A 22,090-nucleotide genomic window follows, 5' to 3' on the forward strand; every position below is an offset into this window, starting at 1 on the left:
CAACCAGGGTGATCAGATGTAATCAGGGAAGCTCCTTTATCTAGATGCATGTGTACTGAGTCCAACCAACACCTGTAGGAAGCACTGTTGTTATCTCCATTTCATTTTATTATTTTTGTTGGTCATGGGGCTTGAACTCAGTGCCTGGGTGCTGTCCCTGAGTATTATTGCTCGAGGGTAGTGTTCTACTTTGAGCCACAGCATTACTTTTGGTTTTCTGAGGATTAACATGAGATGAGAATCTCACAGACTTTCCTGCCCTGGCTGGCTTTGAGCTACAATTCTCAGGTCTTAGTCTCTTGAGTAACTAGGATTACTGGCATGAGCCACCAGTGCCCAGCTCATCTCCATTTTAATGATAATAGTAAAATGCATGGAGAGGTGAAGGGAGACAGCTCAGTAAGGCAACTTGAATGCCTGTCTACACAAAGTGACCTTGAATGGAAGTGATTGCCCCCATTCTACTGCCAAGATCCAGGAGAATTGTGGCCACCTTGTATAATAGGCTTCCAGGAGCCACACTCTGTGCTATATGAATTTTAACCTCTTTAAAACATCTACTTTACATCATATGTTAGTTTTATAGTTCAGTTTTTCTTGTTTTCCTTGTGTGCTAGTGACTGGGACTGGATTAAAAGTCCTCATTGGAACCTTTCTTTGAGTCTTAGGTTCTCCTGAATTAATTGTCTTCCCTGGTTTTTTTTTTTTAATTTGTTTTAAATTTATTTTTGTGCTGGTACTGGAGCTTGAACTCAAGATTTACACTCTTGCTTGGCTTTTTTTGTTGTTGTTGTTGTTCAAGTCTGGTGGCTATTGTTAAGCTGTGGTAGAGCACTTTAAAAAATGACTCATCGTAAAACATGCTATATACTTTTTGAACCCCTTTTTGTAGAAAAATAGGAAGAGTTTATTTTCAATGACTCTTAGCCTTTAATTGTGAAGACCCACTTCCCACAATAATAAATCTATTGAAGGCAGCTACCCCAGAAAACTGTGTGGGCACAGTCACGTACCAGAGGAGATTTACAAGGGGTTTACTGGGCGGGGGGGATGGCCATCTTGCTCATGGGAATGGGAGCAAAATGGCTCCTGTTCCTATCCAGGGGACATCCTTGTACCACAGGGACCGGAGGTGGGAAGTATCTGCATGGACGCTAGGTTTGGGCGGAGAGTGGGCATGTCCACCTGTCCTGGAGAAACTGGCTGCAGAGTGCTTTGTGAAGGGCTGCGTGGAGCTCAGGTCTGGGCAGAGGGCGATGGGCTGATGCAGCTGGGGAAGATTCAAGCTGCTCCTGGAAGTGAAGTGAAGAGAGGCTGAGCACCCGAGGCGGAGGGAATGCTAGCATCTAATAGAATTTTTCCCCTCAAATTTTGATTATTAATATTATTTTTGCCAGTTTACTCAGGTGATCACTATGACAACAGTTGTGTTGTATTCAAAACAAATTGAATCATGGCTGACTTCGTAAGATCATGAAGGACGTGCAGCCACATCTTCTTTGTGAGGGATGGGTTTGGACAGAGCAGAGTGAAGATGCATCGGTGGACTCTGAAGTCCGCAGAGCTGTTGAACCCTGCTCACGTGGCCCTTCTACTAGAAGAGCAGCCTTAAACTCTACCCTGAAGGCAGCTGGTCTGGGATTCAAGGTCTTTGACCTTGAGCATTGGGCAGGTGACTTCCGTGCCTTGCCCCTATCTCTGAGGTCTCCCAGAAGAACCCTCTTGAGTTGGAAGGGGAGGGACAGATGCAAGACTGTCTAGCAGGGAAAGCTGAGCTGTTCTTCTGTCTCTCTGGAGTTTCCAGTCCTGAAGACTTCTCCCACACCAGGACGAGGAAACATGATTTCCACACTCTGAGCTGGTCAGTCCCTGGCTGATGTGACATGGCAGCTGTGAGGTGTCCTCTGCACATGGAAGGGCAAGTCCTTCCCACTGCAGGCCCTGACTATGTGTCACAGTCCCCACTGGGTGACGATGACACCTTAAGAGATCCAGCAGCAGAACAGGCCTGACCTGGGAACTGACCTGGGTGCTTTGCGAGTGAATTAAAATGAAAATCTCAAGGCTTGTCTTAAGACCAGGCAAGACCTGTCATGTTCTTCCTGCCTGTGCTGTTCTGGACCCTGCCGGTGCTTAGAACATGTCAATTTCACTCCTAACTTGGCCTTTTATACTTATTCTCAGGACTTTTCTTCAGGTGTTTGTTTTCCCCAGGATAATGTTGAAGCTCCTCAGAAATGGGGTCTGGGAGCTTCCTTCCTGCGTTAGCTCCTCTGCCCAACAAGTCACTGATACTCCTGGCTTATGGTTTATCTCATATCCCATGGGATCTGCATTGACTACCCGCTCATTAAATACGTGGGAACAGATAGAAGGCTGAGGATTTTCTCATCTGCTCCATGATATTCTTGTAAGTCAAGAGTCTTTGATTCTAATGGGAAACAGTTTCTACAGCCTCTCTTCCATCTACTTGACTCTCACAGCCATGGCCCTCCATAGACATGGGGATTTCCCATGGTGACGGTCAAGTTTATGTGTCAGTTCAGCTATCCTGGGCTATCCCGTTATCAGGTCCACGCTCATCAAGATGCCACTGAGGAGGCAGTATTAGGATGTGTGTTACATATCAGCAGACTTAGAGCAAGGAGAGTGGATGACCCCTCTGTCATGTGGGTAGATTTTGTCCACTCATGTGAAGGCAAAGAACGAGGATGGAGTGAATGCCCCTGAAGAAGGAATTCTGCCTCAGAAGTGTAGGGGTACCAGTTTTCCCACCTGCTGGCTTGTCCTGTGGATTTGCCTGGCCTAGCATGCTCCAGTTCTTTAGAACAAGTCTGTTGCTCTCTCATCAGTGTTGTCTAAGTTTCCATCCCCAAGTTGTTTCCAAAGTGATGCTATACCCACCTGTTGCGACTGCTCCTCAGCCGCCTGGCTGAGCCTTGCTTTTGCCATAGGCTGGTAGTTCTGTGTCACCATGAAGTGTCTAGGACAGCTATTTCTCTCTGTGGACCTTGTCTGTCTCCTCACATGAGGCCAGATGCCTCCTCATGGAGAGAGAGGGGACATGGATCAACCTGGAAGCCACGGGTAAACACAGTGTTCTCACTTGCACATTTATCGCCCATGGTGTGGAGAAGCAGGTTGCTTAGTGGCCTCTCTTAAAGTTTTTGACACATCCTGTTCCTTTCCCTTCACTTATATTTAGGACTGAGGTGATGTTTACATTTTAACTACTTGCAATGGTCATATATGCTCGGTCTGGAGTACTTACATGGGCCATTGCTCTCTGCAGTTTTACAGGACTGTATTGTCTCATTAAAAATAGTAGAGTAGACTGGAACAAAAAAAATTCACATGGAGTAAAAATAAGCAGGTAGGTGGAAAGCCACACTTGGTAGTGTGAGTCCATGAAAACTCCTGAGGAACTATGTGTACGGCGTTGCCATGGTTTGGTGCTAAAAGTAGGTACACATAAAGAAGCCAAGTTTCATGCTATTTTTAAAGTATGGACTTCCTCTAATAGTAAAAACAGAAAAGAAACATGAAAGGTAAGGACTAGTGGACTGCATACAAAGGGAATCCAAAGTAAGATAATGTGTTTTAGAGAGTTTACCAAGGTTTATCAACTGGCTTTCATAAGAACATGCTAGAAATAGCTCATCCCACTCCATTCTGTGGCTGTCGCTCCTAGCATTGAGAGAGGATCCATGTGTTCCTCTGTGCTGTGAATATTCATGGAGATAGGTGTGTCTGTGGGATGCAGACATCCATTGTGCCCTGTTGTATCACCTCACACAAATTTTTGGTTCCTTCTGGTATTGGTTCCTCCTGATGCTGCCCCATGGCTAGCATTGATGCTGACAGGAAGGGACTGGGTACTATGTGCTTAGTGAACTCAGCTAGAGGATGGGACAAAGAAGGATGAGTCTCAGGGACCAATGCTAAGTGGGCAGACAGTGAGCTAGAGGTATCCCCTAGCTCATGGAAGTGAAATTGTGAGGAACAGGAAGAAAAAACAAATTTGTGACTGGATTAGTTGGAGCAATGAAATAAATAACATGGTGCTTAACCCACCATGTAAAATGAGTATCACGAGTCCTTCCTAACTTACTGAAGAAATGAAGAGTAAATCTTTCACATAGAAGATTCCCAAATATCACATGTTCTCCCTTATCTCTGATAGCCTCTACTGCTCTTCTGTAAATTGGAAGTTATTCCAGAAGAAAGTGTTGCTTACAATACAAGTTTATGTGTGCCCAGAAGAGAAGCGCATGGACAGATGCTAGTGATTCTGCAGGAAGATGCCAGGCAGAGCCTCACATCTGCTTTCTCTTCTAAGAAACTCTTTGAATTATGGATTCATTTTAAACCTCATTCTGATTTTAAACCTCATCACTTTTCTTTTAACTTTTTAATATAAAGGTGATGTACAGAAGGGTTACGGTTACATAAGTCAAGTAATGAGTACATTTTTTTGAACAGTGTCACTCCTTCCCTCATTTTCTCCATTTTTTTTCCTTCTGGGCCCCTCTCCTCTACAAGTTGTATACTTTATTTCCACCATAGTGTCTAGTTAAGTATCACTGCTGAATTAGTTTATACTTTGTCCCACCAGACTATCACCCAAACGTGCCTGATCACATCTCATTACCTTTCATAGTCACTTAAGAGTAATAGGATTTGAATTTGTCCCCGAAGTTCATGTGTTGGAAACTTATTCCACAAAGTAACTATATGGTAAAGCAGGACCTCTAAGACTCCACCCTCATGAGTGGATTAATGCTGGTCCAGTGACAGGGGTTCGTTACTTTCAGAATGGGTCCTTGGTCAAAGGTGAGGTGGGCTCTTTCCTTTGTTTTCTTGGGCCTGCTTTGTGGGATGATGCGGCAAGAAGGCCCTATCAAATGTGGGTCCCTTGACCTTAGGCTTCTAAGCCCCCATTAGTGTAAGGAAGAAGTGCTTATTGGTTAAAAATTGCCCTTCTTTGGATATTCTGGTTTTAAGAATGTTTTAAGCCAGTCCTAGGGCTTGTCCTGAGCACTGTCCTTGAGCTTTCTCAAGACTAGTGCTCTACCACTTGAGCCAAAGCACCACTTCTGGCTTTTTCTATGTATGTGATACCAGGGAATTGAACCTTGGGCTTCAGGCATGGTAGGCAAGCACTGTACCACTAAGCCATGGGGGGTGGGGAAGCATCATGGGGCTTGAACTCAGCCTGGGCGCTGTCCCTGAGCTCTTCAGCTCAAGGCTACTGCCTACCCCTGGTCCTGGACATTGTCCCTGAGCTCTTCAGCTAGAGGATACCACCCTACCCTTGAACCAAGCCCCACTTCCTGTTTTCTATAGGTTAATTGGAGATAAGAGTCTCAGGTCCTTTTGTGTTTGGGCTGGCTTTGAACCTTGATCCTCAGATCTTAGCCTCCTGAGTAGCTAGGATTACAGATGTGAGCTACCATGCCCAGCCTGGCTTCCAGGATTCTATTTTTATAGCTCAGATGAACTAAGTCAGGTTTTGCTCATAGCATGATAGAAATGAACCCATTTATGGGACACTTTCAAGTTACTGTGTTGTTTGGAGCCCTGAAGTAGCCTCAAGGTGATGAATCATATTTCTAAGAGGCAAGGTTTATCGCCACACAGCAGTGCAGGCAATAAGGAATGAAGAGCCTGTTGGGTGGAGGACTCAGATCTTCGTGAGAAATAGTTGGGTGGTCTGTTAAGTTAAAGACTTTGCTGGGAATTGGTAGCTTATGCCTGGAATCCAAGCTACTCTGTAGGCTGGTACCTGAGGATTAAGGTTCAAAGCCAGATGAGAAAGGAAAGTTTGTGAAACCCTTTATCTCCAGTTAACCATTGAAAAGCCAGAAGTAGAGATGTGGCTCAAGTGACAGAGTGCTAGCCTTGAGTGAAAACCCTGAGAGACAGCACCCAGTCCCTGAGTTCAAGCTCTATTATTATCACTTGCACAGGCGTGCATGTGCGCGCGCGCGTGTGTGTGTGTGTGTGTGTGTGTGTGTGTGTGTGAGCGCGTGCGCATGTACACACACACACACACACACACACACACACACACACACACACACCACACATATGCACAGGAAAAGTCTTCTTTTCTCCACTTACCCGGGTCAGCTGGCACCCGGCAGATGAAGGGCTTCTTCTTCTCTGAACTTGCCTAAACTTGAGAACATTGGCTGGGTGCACAGTTAACAAGCAGGGCCTGGAAGAAAATTTTTCTCCGTGTCTGAAGCCATGTCTCTTACCATGCCAAGGCTGGGTCAGCAGATGGAGCTCATCCAGCCTAGGCCACCATGTTGCCAAGTAGCCGGTGACAAAAGAGGGACTTGGTGGCTGAGGCTTTCTGTCATCTGATGGAGAGCCTCCAAACCAATTCAGAATTAATAGCAAATTGTTTGAGTTGTTGAGCTAGATGGCCTCTATTTGAGCCTGACTTTGCCCCAAAGCACAGGGCTAGTATAGAAACAAGAAACCTCTTGCACACCATTCAAGGATGAAAGCATCTTAGCACTAACATAAGCAAAAGGTAATAAGGAAGATCAGCAAGTAAGCAAAGAATTACACAGCCCGTCGTCCAAGAGTGGTTAGATGTAATTGCTCCTGTGTTACATTATGTTTTGAAACTCCAGAGATAAGACTTGTTTATACCAACCTTGAGACACTCCCGTCTTCACTGTCTACAAAGACCTCTCTCTGTCTTACCACTTGCAGGCTTGGAACATTTCCATTTCCTTGTACTTGCTAAGACACGGAGATTTGCCCAAGTCTTTCTCATTGCTGTAGCTGTTTGTTCTCAAGTTCTTGGAACCAGAAATTCTCTGTGAACTGCACCCCTCAAACATGGAAAGTCTTAGAAAAGAGCTTTCAGCAAGCAAATATGCAGGGACAGTTTTCAGGAACAAGTGGCCCTGCCGGTTAAATTGACCCCCTAAGGAACCAAACCCTGCATGTGTGGATATCTCTGTGGGGAATGCTATAGTGTTGGCTGGTTTTCTTTGGTGGGAGGATTGAGGGTTTATAGTTAGGGGAAGGATGAGGATGTTAAAGACAGAAGGAACAAGAATAGAGTAGGAAAGAAATCAGTCTCAGTGACCAGCAGTCTCTCTGAGCGGGAACCTCAGCTGGATTTCTAGAGCTCACTTGGTACCATGAAATAGGTCTGGTAATGACAGCAGCACAGCAGAAAGCAGGTTGGTGCCATAGGGTGTGATATGCTACGCCAGGCCTGAGCACCTGCACGCTCTCTCTCACTTCCCAGAGCTATTGCCAGGCTGCTTCCTCTTTCTCACCATGTTTCCTGGGTCTACTCCTGTCCTTGGAATTTCTGACCGCTTCCTGCCCTTCTTGTCTGCCACCCTTTCTAGAGCAGGCCACTGCACGAGGGACGAATGGTGGATGTCAGTCCTTGAATCAGCTTCACCTGTTCACCCAGTCATCAACACTTAAAGATGCCACAACACAAAATCTAGCAAATGTCATGGGCAGTTTTTGAGAAACACATTCGATCAGAAGGTCAGGTTGAGATGAGAATGGCAAACTGGATGGGATGGGATGTAATCTTGGCAGGCTGTGAGCCTCTTGAGGCTCCTGTAGCCCCTCTACCACCCTTCTTCTCCTCACTTATTTCTGACTTCTGCTGTCTTCCTGTCCTTCACACCCTCATCCCTCCTCATCTTCCTCCACGACTGGCCTTTTCTTCCCAACCAGGCTGGTTGGCTCCTCCAGCATCCCTTATGTGTCCACTGTACTCTGTCTAGAATATGGCCTCCACCTAACTTTACTTCAGCTGATCTTTGGGATATTGGTGAGATATAGGTGTGGTTAGAACTGGACAGAAATGGTACAAGAACCACTGACTGGCCACACAGAGTGCTCTTTTGTAGCAAACATGGTTCCATGGTTGTTCCCAGCAGGGCCGGGTAACTTACCAAGGGCAGAAGTGAAGGCTGGGAGGCGTAAGGGGGGGAATGTCTGGTGAGCGCCTTCTCGCTGTCATAATATGGCATGTGTTTGCAAAAGAGAAGACCAAAGGGGCCACGAACTTACATTCCCTAACCCATTCCCTCTCCCAAGAATAATGCTCTCCGTGTAAGAGATTAATCCATTTATGAGGGCTCCCCCCCTCCTGACCCAGTCATCCACCCGAAGGACCTGCCCTGCCCATCACTCTCAGCATTTTAAGATTCTAACACAAGATCTTAGAAGACCCATCCAAACCAAAGCGTAGGCATTTCTGGAAAAAAATAGAGAAGGCTGGCAGAACTCAGAGGAGGGGAAGCCTCAGAAGCTCAGCATGTTGCTTTTGGAGATGTAGCTATTGAAGATGAGAAGAACTTTGGAGAAAACACTCCATGTGCTACAATTTAAAAGGAAAAAAAAGGACAAAGATACAGTGTCTTCACTGGGTCAATCTAGTTGTGATGAGAAGAGAGGAGGAAAAGCTTTCCTACTTTTTCCTGTTGCTTGGCTATGCAGGTAATCTAGCCACTGTTGCCCCTCTGTCTTATAAGTGGTTTTCCAAAGACCCATGTCAGTTACTCTTGGGGATCCAGGCCATATTTCAGCTCCCTGCCCCCATCTCAGAACAGTGAGCCCTTCTTAGTTTGACCATTGTTTTTATCTTCTGTGTATTAAAGTCTGATATTACTGTTGCATTGAGAACGGGGAAAACCCTCTGTATTGCTTTAAAAGTCACAATCTGGGGCATGTCTCAGAGGAACCATCTCTCCTGAAGCAGCATGGCTTATAAATAATCATTATTCAACAAATCAGCAGTATTAAATACTGACATTTATACCATATAAGAATGCAAATTGGAGTATGCAAAAATCTGCAAATCTTTGCATTCTTTGATATGGAGTTTGTTATTAGCACCGTACCCTCCACTGTTGTGAAGAACATAACATGTACTTTGAACTGTCCTAGGACACAGAGTCTCTGTCAGCAATATTAGAAGGCTTGGGTGAAACATGGGCAGGTGGGGAGGAGGGATTCATAGACTCATGAATGAAGATTTTGAAGCAGTAACTTTCTCAAAGATTATTTCTCTATCCTATCCTGCTGATGCCTTTTATATACTCTTTCCCTGTTTTATGCTTCAAAACTGTTCTGGAAATGTTCTGAAACAATTAAGATTGTATCCACCAGTTAGCACTCACTGAAATTTCTATCTCACCTCTAAGTCAGACAGTTTGGGCAGAGAATTAAAGCTCTTTAGCTGAGCTGTCTGATAGAAATTCATAATTAATATATATAATATAGATAATATTGCTAGTGGCCATGTTATAGAAATAGCCAGGTGCCAGTGGCCTGTAAACCTGGCTTTTATGGTTTGAGGCAAGCCTAGAAAGAAAATTTGTGACACTTATCAAAAAGCCAGAAGTAGAACTGTGGCTCAAGTGGTAGAATGATAGCCTTGAACACAAAAGTCTCAGGCCTTACGTTCAAGCCCCAGCACTGGCTCAAAACAAAATAAGGAGTGCCATGCCCTGAGTTCAAATCCTAGTGTGTGCAACACACACACACACACACACACACACGTCATTCAGTGCAGGAGAGAATCAGCTTTGGAAAACTATACAGCAAAGAACCAAGGTATAAAAACGCCCAGCCCCATGCTAGCCTTGAGATAAAGAGCTCAGGGACAGGGCCCAGGCTGAGTTTAAGCCCCATAACCCACCAAAAGAACAATGACAACAACAACAACGAAACAACCACCCAGCCCCAGAGCGCTGCCATGTGCCAGAGTCCAGTCCACAGAGGACACTTGGGGAGAAGGCCCTTTCCTCACAAGGGCATCCACTCTGATATATGTGCAGGTATGGACATATATATTTCTCTGTGTTGAGAAATCTAGATGACTCGGAGGGTTTTTTTTTTTTTTATTTAACAGAGATCTCTCAGAACTTGATTGCTCTGCAGACTGTTGTGTTTTAGCTCTTTGAGTGAGGGATCTTTTACCTGAATGGCCAGGTGTTCTGCAAACAAGCCTCCTTGAAGGGACAGCCTGTCTTGCTCTCTGCTCTCCAACTCTCTCTCCTGTGACTGGAGATCTGATAGCCTGGGGTGAGGTTTCAACCTGCTTGCAGTCACTCCACCTTTCAGTGGGTGCCCGATCATGCCAGGAAAAAAAAAAGGAAGGAGAGGGCAGGCCTGCATGGTGAAGTCATTCCACGAGGGTGGTGACACAGCTCACACGACTTTGGGAAAACACTGGCTCCCAGCTGCTGGCACGTTGCTGGGAGTAAGAGGTGACCTCTTTATTTTTAGAAGGGGGCTGTCATAATAACCCAGCCCTTCGCTTCATTCAAGGCAGGTGGCAGGCACTTTGGAAGTTTGTAAATATCAACTTTCTGAGTAAGGGAAGAGCACTTTTCTCCCAAAAGGACAGAATTTGACTCCAGGGCTTTTTCCTCATTGTATTCTGTGTTATTGTGGAAAAGAACTATTCCACCTTAGCTGTGTGGCCAGATTTTTAAAGGGCAGAAATGCCTGAAGGGGAGGACTTCGGACCAGGCAGAAGGTAATTATAATACATATTATGAAGTATACTTTGTTTAGAGTCAGTGTAACTTGCTAATTGTCTTCTTTAAAATGCTATGATTAATTTGAAGTACAGATTAAATGAAAAGTTTTTTTTTAAAAGAGGAATGTTATTCTCGCAAACTCCTAGAAACATATGCAAACATATGTTTTATTTTCTTGAATAAGGAAATGATAGCTTAAAGTTTTTTTTAAGTTATTTTCTATACAGAACATGAAATATGCTTTAGTTTGGGGATGTTTTTCTTTTAACTTGAGATACTAAAATCTTGTTAAAATCTAAGCTTATGAACTTCTTTATTTGCATTCTAAAGACCTGCTAAGCCAGCAGTTCCAAAGTTTATATATCGGGCCACCACACCAATTTGGATGTTGTGGTTTTACCATGGTTCTTGTCTTTGAAAGTATGATCAGTTGCGCACCTTGTCCCCCTCCCCCGCTTTGTAGCAGCCTACTTGACTCAATGTTTTTATTTTTATCTAATTCTAAGGAGGGGAGAAGCGTTATGCAGAGACAGCCACAGACAATTAACTCTTGCTAATCTGAGCACAACTGTACCTATATTGAAAGCCCCCTCTGGCTTCTTTGCTGTTAAGACTCGTATTGAATCACTAGAATCAGGGTCACTGAAATTTGGATATGAAAATGTAGAACAAAAAATACTAAAGAAAGACACTGACATTTCATTACCAAAGAACATGGAAGTGTAACTTTTCAGGACAAGAGCTCCAAAATATATTTCTCAAAGCTGTGGTTATATGAGGCAACCTGTGGGCCATGATTATAATTATTAGTAAGCGCCTCAAAGGCCACCTTTCTCTGCACTGTTCTACTCTTCATTTCCTTCCAAATTCCTTTCTAGTAAATGAAGAGGCTTTAAGTTGACATTTAACTGAACAAGGAAACAACTTTATATATAAAATAAGATGTTAAACCAGGTACTTGAAGACCTTTATAGAAGTGCCTGGAGAGGTATAAGGATTAATGAACTAATGAAGGAAGCATTTTCAGAGAAATTTAAATGTCAGTGTTGGTTTTGAGAAGACAGGTTGATACATGGGTCTTGTCTGAATTCTCTGAACATCCGACGTCCCTTTCCAAAAGCAAGACTTTCATGGAGGCAAAGTTGACAGAAATGTAATAAGAGTTGCTTTAATAAAAGGCAGTGCTATCAAAATCAAATTAAATAGTAATGGGTTGTTGAGAACATATTTTGAAGTAACAGTCTGTGATGCAAACTAACCATAGTTTGTTTTTTGTGGATATTTTATTAGTAAAAAGGGATAATCAGATGAAAAGGAGAATGGATGGGTACATACACACAAATGTGTTATACACATGGTAATACTAATAACCAACCATAATATATTTGGTGTTAGGTGAGAAAATCCTCACTTTTTTGAGGTGATACTCCTGCTTCCCATTTTAATTATTTTGTTTATCTGTTCACCATTATTAGTTTGTGTATTTAGCAGTACTAAACTTGGGGCCTCATACTTAAGTGTTTCTCTTGTTTTTAATTTTGATAAGATAACTTTTAGCTAATAGTTAGGAGTTTTATATTCTGTCTTTTGTATTTTTTTTCTCCTATCTGTGCAGAAACAAAGGGCATCATAGACTATGTCAGGGAGTCGGGGAGGGAAGATCATTTAGAGCAAGACTAGAAATAAAATATTTACAATGGAGAGAATAGTTAACTCTTGCTAAGTTGGAGACTAGATGCCTTTGAACAAAAGTTCTTCAGTGCCCTGAGTAAAAGAGCAATCACTATAAGTCCTGAATCTGCTGACAAAACACGTCCTGAGGACTGGATGGCAGCAAGTCCTGATTGAATCCCACACTAAGGCTTATTATGTTACTTGAGTCCCTGTTTGGAATTTGGGCTGCTCTGTAATTTCTGGGCAGCTAAATCTGAGTTGGTCCTTTTTACAAAAAAATCAGTGGGACCAACAGGACAGGGGGCTTTATCCCATACAGGAGTGTGTGCCTGGTACCATTGCCCTCTGTTCTGCTTTGCTCACTCAGGAGCCAGCAGCTCCCCAGCTCTGTTTTATTATTCACCAAAGGGGGATGGACTGCTTGTGACTTAAAGGCCAGTGGCAAAGACGCCCTCCTCATTGGTGTTGGCCTTTGCCCAGTCATGAACCTCTGACAATTCCATGCCATTTCCAAGGTCAAGATTTTGGAAGAGACAACAAGGAAGCCATTCTGAAACAGGCTCAGGATAGCAGAGACCCAAGCAGGAAGCAGTGGGTGCCAAAGGTGGGAGGTAGGGTAGATAACCACACCCCAGCCAGGAGAAAGAGAGATCAGGAACATTGGGAGGTTAGACCCCACCCAGTAGCGGACCCTGACTCTTTCCCTACCTCATCTTAGGTTCCATCTTGGAGTATCAGCTCTGCCAGCCTTCTGAGGAGCCTGGTAGCCAGATGGCTGGCTGGCTGGGTGGGACATGACCTATCTCACTGTTAGGAAGGGAGACAGACCCTGAGCACTGGATAATTAGCAAATACTGGCCCTGAAAGCACTTTGATGGGATAATTATGCTCTGAACCTCAGCTAGTTGCTGTGATGGGGTGGTGGGGTAGGCCCCTTCTGTTAAGGGCTGTGTCCAGCCTCGGGACAGAGACGATAGGGAAAAGCAATAAGCAAATGAGAGCCGTCTGGCCATCAGGGCTACACTTTAAACTGGTAATGCAGGAGAGTGTCTGGTGTGTAAGAGGGCTCCGGTAGCAGCAGTGATACAAAGGGCAGCTGCGGGGTCTGGGCTCTGTGACCCATTGTTAGATTACTTATCAGCAAGTACTGGGACTTACAAGTTTTCTAGAAAAGGCCACTGAGCCTCTGGAGCTTTGTAATACTGGTGTCTGCTACTCTCAGACCTCTTTGTTACTGCTCTGGAGAGGCAAGAAGTCCTTATCCAAATGCCTAGGTTCCGATCGTCTTCCTTACTTACCCAGAGAGGTTTTTGCATTTCAGATTTCTTTCAAGATTTTTGGCCTATATACACACATATGATGGTAGATCTTGGGACTAGATCCCAAGTCCAAACATGAAATTTAGTTATGTTTCCTTTATACTGTAGCCACATAGCCTGAAATGAATTTCACTGAAGTGTTCTATATCTGCATTTTAACTGTGACTTGTCACATGTGAAGGCTCACATGTGACATCAGGTTGTCCCTCAAGACACTTATAGATATGGAACATTCTAGATACTGAATTTTCAGGTTGAAGCCCATGGTTTGTCTTTGTTTCTGGCTGTGTGAAAGGAAATAGTTAAGAAAGCCCATGTTCTTAGAATGCAATGGACTATTTATTTAGTATCTGGAAATGTCCTTAACATCGCATTGAATTTGCTTAAAAGGCTTGGAAGAAATCAATTTAAACACAGTGTTTAATCCAGCTGTTTAAATAATTCAGATTGGCTGGATTATAGGTGTAATTTTACACTGTTGCTATTCATTAATGATACCTATTACCTTAAAATCTAAGAAAGGCTAAGGAATGCCTAACACCAAAATCCAGTTTTGTGCATCTCTCCTTCCAGTATTTCAGCTTTTGAATGTTTCAAAAAGGTCTTTGTGCTGCAGAGGGTGAAATAAGTCATGAAATGAGGGAGTTGTGACTTGGCTGGGGGATAAATAGGGGAAGCTGGGAGGAACCCCTCTCCCTCCTGTGGGTTCCATAGGAGCCTTGGCCGGCAGGTGTTCCACAGGCAGTGCTGTGGGAACAGGAAGCCCGCCCAGCCCTGCAGAAGAAATCCCTGCCCTGAGTTCAGGGCACCCACACAAAGTTGCTGCAGACGGCATGGGGAAGCTGCAAGTGCTGGGGAGACCCAGTGTACATCTGATGGCGAGGGGAGATAAGAGGCAGCACTGAACTGATCTTCCTCCAAACCATCGTGGATGGCCAGCAATGGTTTGTTGAAAGAATTAATGATTTCCTTCCTCACCCCACTCCCACACAGTTATAGAACATGTCAAAAGGGCCTGGAAAATACTTATCACTTTTGAAATCCTACTTTGACCCAGCTGGGCTAATATTTGAACCCGATAAAGAACACGTAGAACAATGTCATCTGTCCTTGTCACAGGAGAGTTTGTTCTGCAGGAGGTATATCGTAATCAACCCCCCCCCCACTGTGAAGCAGGTTTCTGTTTTCTAGGCCTGGGTTGGCGGATCCTCCCCTGGGATCCTCCCCTGCAGTGTCTGGAATGGGCATGAAGGCCTTTTTGGTTTGTATGACCAAAACAGGCCTGCAGAGGCTCTGCGGTGAGTCACAGGGCTCTCAGGTGAGGCCAGGGTCTGACTGTGTTGTGAACCATGCCTTACTGGTGTTTAAATCTACTGGAGTATGTGGCTTCTTTTCCAGGTGTGCTCAGTGGGATGCCACTGAGCCTCTGCAGGCCCAAAGCTTGCTCCTCAGGCAAGTCCCTGCACTTATTCATACATTAAAAAATCATCTATATAATAGATTTTTTGGTTTGATACTTGGCTTGAACTCAGTGTCTGGGTGTTGTTCCTTGGCTTTTTCTGCTCAGGACTCTACTTTTAAGCCTTTTGGGGGTGGTTAGTTAGGACTTTCCTACTGAGGCTGGCATTGAACCAAGATCTTCAGATTTCTGCCTTCTGAGTAGATAGAATTAGAGGAATCAGCCACAGGTGCATGTCTGACTTGCACATTTTAAAAGAAACAACCTACTAAAAATTTCCAACTTGGTATATTGTAGATAATCATTTGAGTAGATAAAAGCAGCATCAGTAAAACAGAGTAAAACAAAAAATCTGTGGTCTTTTTATTTCTGGTTCTACTGGGCTTTTGAACTCAAAGCTTCACATTTTCAAGCCAAGTGCTTTACCACTTGAACGAACCCCCTCTCCAGCCCTCTTTGCTCTGGTTAATTTTTCAAATGCCATCATCTGAATTTTTGCTCTGGTCAGTCTTGACTCTGATCTCATCTTTATATTTCTGATATAGCTGGGATGACAGCTATAATGAAATGGTGAATACTACCATGTTAACCTTTCCTATCGAGATGGGGTCTTGAGAATATTTTTTTTTTTTTTGCCTAGGTTGTCATGAAACCACAACTCTTCCAATCTCAACCTCCTCAGTAGTTAGGACTACAAGGATAAGCCACAGTCACCCAGTTGTAATCTTAATACCTAAAACAAAATCAGAATCATCTTTCACTTTCTCTTAGATCTAGTAAGCATATGGTATACATAGATTTCTTTTTCCCTAAGAATTTCTCAATGGGGTGTAAATGCCTGCCCAATATTCTGTCCTTGAGCTGTCCATTCCTTGTGGTAATGAAAATAATCATGCCATTTATAAATGAGATTGGGTACGACCCAGCAGCGTGTTTGTTTTTTTTTTTACTTAAAAGGAACGAAGGATAAAGGAGGTGATGATGATCCTACCCGTACTTTTGGCCTGGGCCAGGGGCCTCCCAGGGCCCCTCTATTGCTCTGGTGGCAGCCCACCTTTCCTTGGGAAGATTATCAAAATCTGGAGACTTTATTTGCATTGTTATAAAAATATGTCAATGACCAGTGGAAAAAATAACTGTGGTGACACTTACCATCTCGCTGCCTCTCTTGCTCTGAGAGGTCACAGGCCGTGGACAGGACAGTGACTCAAACTCATTCACACCGAGTAATGCTCCAGTTCCTTGGCATTCACATATTCAAATAGGGGCACTTAAGAAAGTTAGTATGTACAATTTTTAAAAGTATCTCTTCATAGTTATACAAAGGAGTTACTGTTCAGCAGATCAGCTTGTGAACACAATGTGTCAAGCACTTTCAACCATTCTGCCGACGGCCACTCTCTCCAGCTTTGGAGTAAAACAAATCCAAAGCCGTTTGTGATCCTGGCTATAAATCCTCGCCTCACTGTATGTAGATGTTTGCTGGGTTGCCTTGGGCAAGATACTTCTCTGAATTTCATTTTGTTATCAGTTAAATAAGGAAGTGAGTACCTGTCTTACAGGTTTGTTTCATAGATTAAAAATGATAGACTACACTATTCTTTTAGACTGCACTATTTAGTGAATGTCTCATTGTTAAGTTCTCAGAAGTAGAAAATGATACATAAGTGACATATTTTCCTGCCACTTTTGAATGAAAACATCTCAGATATTCCAGGAGGTATAATTCTGGTATATAGCTGGACTGCGGGAGAATTCTCAGTGTCCGTACCCCTCTGCGCTGGACTGTGTTTAGGGCAAAGAGGGATGCATGTTCAATGGACCTTGTTTTGACCTTCCCAGTGACTGCTTCAAGTCAGGTGTACATTGATGTTATGCCACAGGTTGTGTTAGTGAATGAAAACACAGCTGTCCTTCAGCCCAGGCAATGGCAGAGTGCACAGAGCCCTGCCAGCCCCCTCTGAGGCTTTCTATCACCTCTAGATCACTAGCGCTCCCTCCTGCAATGCAAATACTATCTAAATAGTTGTCCTTCTGCACTGTTTTAGGGAATAATGGCAAGAAGCCCGTCGCATTCCGTATAGACCTAGCTTGTTTCTTCCCAGGCTGGTTGAACTGGTGGCTGTGGAACTGGATGGGCAGTGGCCTTCCAGTGGCTTCCCAGTGTATCATGCAGGGAGATGAGAACTCACGTGAGGGCTTTCAGGCTTATACCACACCTGTGTCTCTTGTGTCATTGCTTTGCTTTTATTTTGGGGGCACTTTGAATCTTCTCAGTGGCGCGTGTGTGTGTGTGTGTGTGTGTGTGTGTGTATGTGTGTGTGTGTGTGTGTGTGTGTGCGTGTGTGTTTGAACTCTGGGCCTGGGCATTATCCCTGAGCTCTTCAGCTCAAGGCTACCATCCTACCCCTGGAGCCCTACTTCCCATTTTCTAGTGATTAACTGGAGATAAGAGTCTCACATTCTTCACATTTTTTAGTGCCTGGGGTGGCTTTGAACTGTGATTCTCAGGTCTCAGCCTCCTGAGTAGCTAGGATTACAGGCATGAGCTACCACATCTGGCCCCCCTGCCCCGCAGAACTTCCATTTCCATCCAGCATGGATAGGGCTATATGTAGCCGCCTGTGCTGAGCGCTGTGCTTCTGTGTGGCTTTGTTACACTCATTCCCTTTGGGTCTTTTACTCCACTCTCTTACAGGACCACCCTCCTCCCATAGTTTATTTCAGCAGCTCGGGCCCTGGTTCTGGGTTCCATACTGATGAGGGAACGTGATCTTGTATGTCACACATACACACCTGTAGCCAGAGAGGCTGGTTGGGTACTACAAGTTAACATACGCACACGGACACGGACACAGACACACGGACACGGACACACGGACACAGAGAACAAGAAGAGTCCCGTTCACCTCACTTTTAGACTAAGGGACCAAAAGGGACTCTGGTCCAGAGGTCAGGGAAGGGAGAGAATGCCGCCCTTCTACTGTGTGCTGCTTGAAAAAGAGGACATGGCATGCAAGCCTTCGAGGCTGCTTGAGAAAAGAATTATTCCCTTCACCCATCAAACTTGTCTAACTGAAATCTAGGGGGTTTATTTTAGTTGGTTTCTAGCCCAGCTTTAGTTCTGACTATGTAAAAAAAAGAGTCAGACAAAATGCAGAGGAAGGATCTTCATGCATCAGCAATTATAAAATTTGACTTATGTTTTCTCAGCTGTTCTTGGAAGCCTCCAGGAAGCAGTGGATAGGGAAAGAACAGTGGCCTTGTGAGGGAGCCTTGGCTTCCAGTTCTCTGGTCTGATCCAGGGACGTGTGTGCGGGATGTGAAATCAGGCAGGACAGATCTGGTGCTGTAGGTCTTAAGCTGCATTTTTCCTTCTCTGTCATCTTCCTGCTCACCCTTCGAGTATGTACCCGCTCGCTCTCTTCTCTCTTTACCATTATTTCTTCCCACCAGGGAGATTTCTTCTCAGACCACGGCAGCTGCCATTTCTGAATTCCAGCATGACAAGGCAAAGGCCAGCCCTGAATGTGGAAAGGCCTTGTAAACCATCTGGGTCACATGGTGTCCTAATGGCCCAGCTGGGAAACCAGGGGACAGGAGATGTCCTGGCTGCCCCTGGGGACACACAGAACCTGAGGGTAAAGAGGACAGAGGCGGTGTTGCTCCTTATGAATACAGATGAAAAGAAGCCCTGAAAGGAGGCTTCCAAGCCCAGCCACACCCTTTCTCACTTTAGCTTCATTTTTGAAGAGTTGGCCTGCCCTGGTAGTAATTGCCACAGAGTGGGGAAATACCAGCCAGGGCTATTAAAGATTTGGCACTGCAGCCTTTAGTGGTGCTTCCTGGGAGTGTGTGAGGGGATGGGGGTGGGGGTGGGAACTGTACCACACTGCAGTCTTTGCCTTGGAAGGGAGGACTCCAGTGGTGAGCGCCAGATATAGAAAGCATCAAAGCCCAGAATGTTCTCTCTGCCTGGCAACAGTGTGGTACAGAGTTGCTGCATCTTTGTCCCCAACTTGCAACTGCTTTGGGGGTGGAGACTGGTCCTCCCAGAGGTGGGCCTACACCCACACCCAGTGAGGCTAATGAGTATGAGTATCACACAGTAATTGTTCTCCAGAACAAGCTGCAGAAGCAGCTGTGTGCAATGATTAGACCAGGAAGAGACATTTCATGCCTGCATTTTAGTTGAGCTTAGAAGCTTTATAAACATGTGCCTTCTTTTGAAAGTACAACAAACCCATCCATACTGAGACATCTTAAAATTATACTTAAAAATTGCAAGCTTCATGCAAGGAGCAGAAGACCTAGGTGTTACAGCAAAACCAGATGATTGAAGACAACTTTTTTCATTGTAGTTATTTATAGTTCAAGGTGGTATCAAGCTTTGATTTTTTTGATCTTCTGTAAATTGATTTATAAATCAGTTTTCTATTAAAAATGTTTAAGTGGCATTTTTACCACACAAGCAAAAAAAATTGCAAACTTCATCTTAAGATGAGAGGATTACATATGGAAGAAGATTTCTTGGAAATGACTTGTTTCTCTCGCTTTGATTATTCTGTGTAGGAACCAAATCTTACCTAGGCACTGCTGTCTCCCACTTTTCATTGTAGCTACTCAGGAGACTAACATTTGAAGACTGTAGTTCAAAGTGAACCAAGTCAGGAAAGTCCATGGAACTCATTGTCTACCAACCACCCATAAGCCAGAAGTAGAGCTGTAGCTCAAGTGGTACAGCATTGGCCTTGAGCAAAAAAGCCAAAGGACAGGCCTAGTATTGAAACACACACACACACACACACACACACACACACACACACACACACACACACACACACACACACTGTGGCATATGAACAGCATTTCTGAAGCAGCTTGGATGGTCCAGGTTCAATCACTATGGTAAACAGAGCACAGATTCTTCAGTTTTAGTTTCTCTATGCTGAGATGTTGTCAGACTTGCTTTGAGGAGCATATTTGCACTATGAGAGACTTTGAGATATATATTTTGAGAATATATTTTGTTGCAAAATAAATGTATTCATAGAGAAATTATAAACCTAGAATTAATTGACTTGCTTGCTGACACAAGAAGAACTTTGCCTGGTAAATCTAAGAGGCAACAAACACTGGCAGCAGTGATGAGGGAAGTGACTGGTAATCCCTTGTTTGGGCACAGTGGAGGGGAAAGCGGGAAGCTGTTGTGTCCCATGAGGCAAGTGTTGAGGGCTTGATGGCACCGGATTCTGTTCCCTCATGCCAACTTCTATAAACTGGAAATAGTGCCTGGAGCTCTGATAAGAATCGTAAGGCCTTGTGAGGAAGTTTCTGGAAAGAGTGTTAGGACACATTCGCATACTCTCCCATGGATGGGGAGCATGCAGTGGTAAGTTAGCAGGAGTGAAGACAAGGCTTGGGGCCATCATCTTTTTTTCCTTGTGTTTAGATAGACCATGTGTTCCATGTTCCTGATGGCACCGTGCCTTTTCTTCCCCTCATTAGCAACTTGTGTTCTTTCTTTTTTTTAATTTAGGGAATACTTTGTTAGTTTCTGTAATCAAATCCACATAGATAAGACCTTACATATTTAATACAGAGGTATTGACCCCTGTCCAAATGGAAAAATTAAGTTTAACATTTCTAGACCAATATGGCTATTAATTTTTGTGTAATGCCACTCACCATGGTAAACTGGAGTACTTTTTCCAAAGTTGACAGCGCAGCTAACGTTTCAAAAAATTCAGATTAAATATGTATTTATACTTATATAAAATGATCAATAATAGCGGTATGTTATACATCGATAGCAACAGCTTTTCCAGATTCTGCTAGTGACTGCTACTGTGTTCTGATTGTTAGGACTTGAAAACATTTCCCAGGAGCATCCAAGAGCTGTCTGCTTCCTTGCAAAAGTCAAGACACTTCTAACACAGTGTCTATTTTAAGATCAAAGGGAAGACAACAGTTTACAAGTCTATTCGGGTGGATTTGCCAACACTAGGATGAGAACCTGTGTACATATATTTCACTTATTGTTAATTGAAGGATGATTTTTTTTTGTGTGTTGTGGGGTTTGAACTCCAGGCTTGGGCACTGTCGTGGAATAGCTCTTTGGTTCAAGGCTAGCACTCTACCACTTGGAGCCATGAGACCACTTCTGGTTTTCTGTTGGTTGATTGGAGATAAGGGTCTCATGGACTTTCCTGGGCTGGCTTCTAACTGTGATCCTCAGATGTCAGCCTCCTCAGTAGCTAGGATTACAGGCACGAGTCACCAGAACCCAGCTTGAAGGATGATTTTTTTTTTTACCTGACTTCTGAAGAAGAACATGATTTCTTCTGGAAGAGACCAGACCTGGGGCTGCCTCCTCTTGACTGTGTGTGCTGGTCATCTAGAAAACAGAGGCATTTTCTTCACTTTGACAGACCGTCGCGAGAGCAAAATGATATAAATAAAACTACTAATATAATTCCTAGAACTTGGTGCCTGCTCGTATGGTATTTAGGAGGCCTCGTCTCAGTAGCGGCTCTAGAGTGGTCCGTAGTTGGCTTTCTGGATGGCTCAGTGATCTTCATCACCTCTGCAAGCCACAAGTCTGAAGCCTAGAATGCTCTGAGCTAGGAGACCACTGTGGCTTGAGGGCCAAACCTATCTTGCAACCTGATTTGTAAATCAAGTTTTACTGGGCCCCAAGAAAGCTCTTTCATTTTTATGTTGCAATGGCTGCTTTCTTGTTGAAAACAGAGACCTTATATCTGGCCAGTAAAGCTAGCCCTGTACAAAAAATGTTGCTCACTGCTTGTCTAGTATGTATCTACTTCCCCCATTGGAATTGTGTGCTTATGATCCTCACATACCTTTGTGCCAGTTGCCCATGAACAGTGATTCCTTTTGACCAACTGGCCTTCTGGTTGCCTTTAGGCTGTGTTCAGAGCCCTGAAGACTCATGGCCTCAGTGACTTTCACCTAGGACTGTGGGATGCCAGCTATAATCTGTGTAGCACCATGTGATCATTCTGCTTGCTAGGTAGAGACTAGTCTTGCCTTGAATGTCAAGGCTGAGTTAAGGGCCATTCTCTAGTAGTTTT

The 22,090-nt window shown here is 44.1% G+C and overlaps 1 protein-coding gene across 2 annotated transcripts in view; it reads left to right on the plus strand.

Annotated features, from left to right (window-relative positions):
• Positions 1-22,090, plus strand: part of Retreg1 (reticulophagy regulator 1) — a 100,169-nt gene that overhangs the window by 59,940 nt on the left and 18,139 nt on the right. The window contains exon 1 of one of the 2 annotated variants that reach the window (XM_090332109.1): positions 10,137-10,540. The exons of the other annotated variant lie outside the window; for it this stretch is intronic. Within the exon in view, the coding sequence (XP_090188235.1) occupies positions 10,506-10,540 (35 nt within the window). The 5' untranslated portion in view covers positions 10,137-10,505. Of the gene's footprint in view, positions 1-10,136; positions 10,541-22,090 lie in introns of those variants that run through there. 2 annotated transcript variants of the gene reach the window in all.

The sequence above is a fragment of the Megascapheus bottae genome, chromosome 4 (assembly GCF_031878675.1).
Source record: "Megascapheus bottae isolate mThoBot1 chromosome 4, mThoBot2.hap1, whole genome shotgun sequence".
NCBI lineage: Eukaryota > Metazoa > Chordata > Mammalia > Rodentia > Geomyidae > Megascapheus > Megascapheus bottae.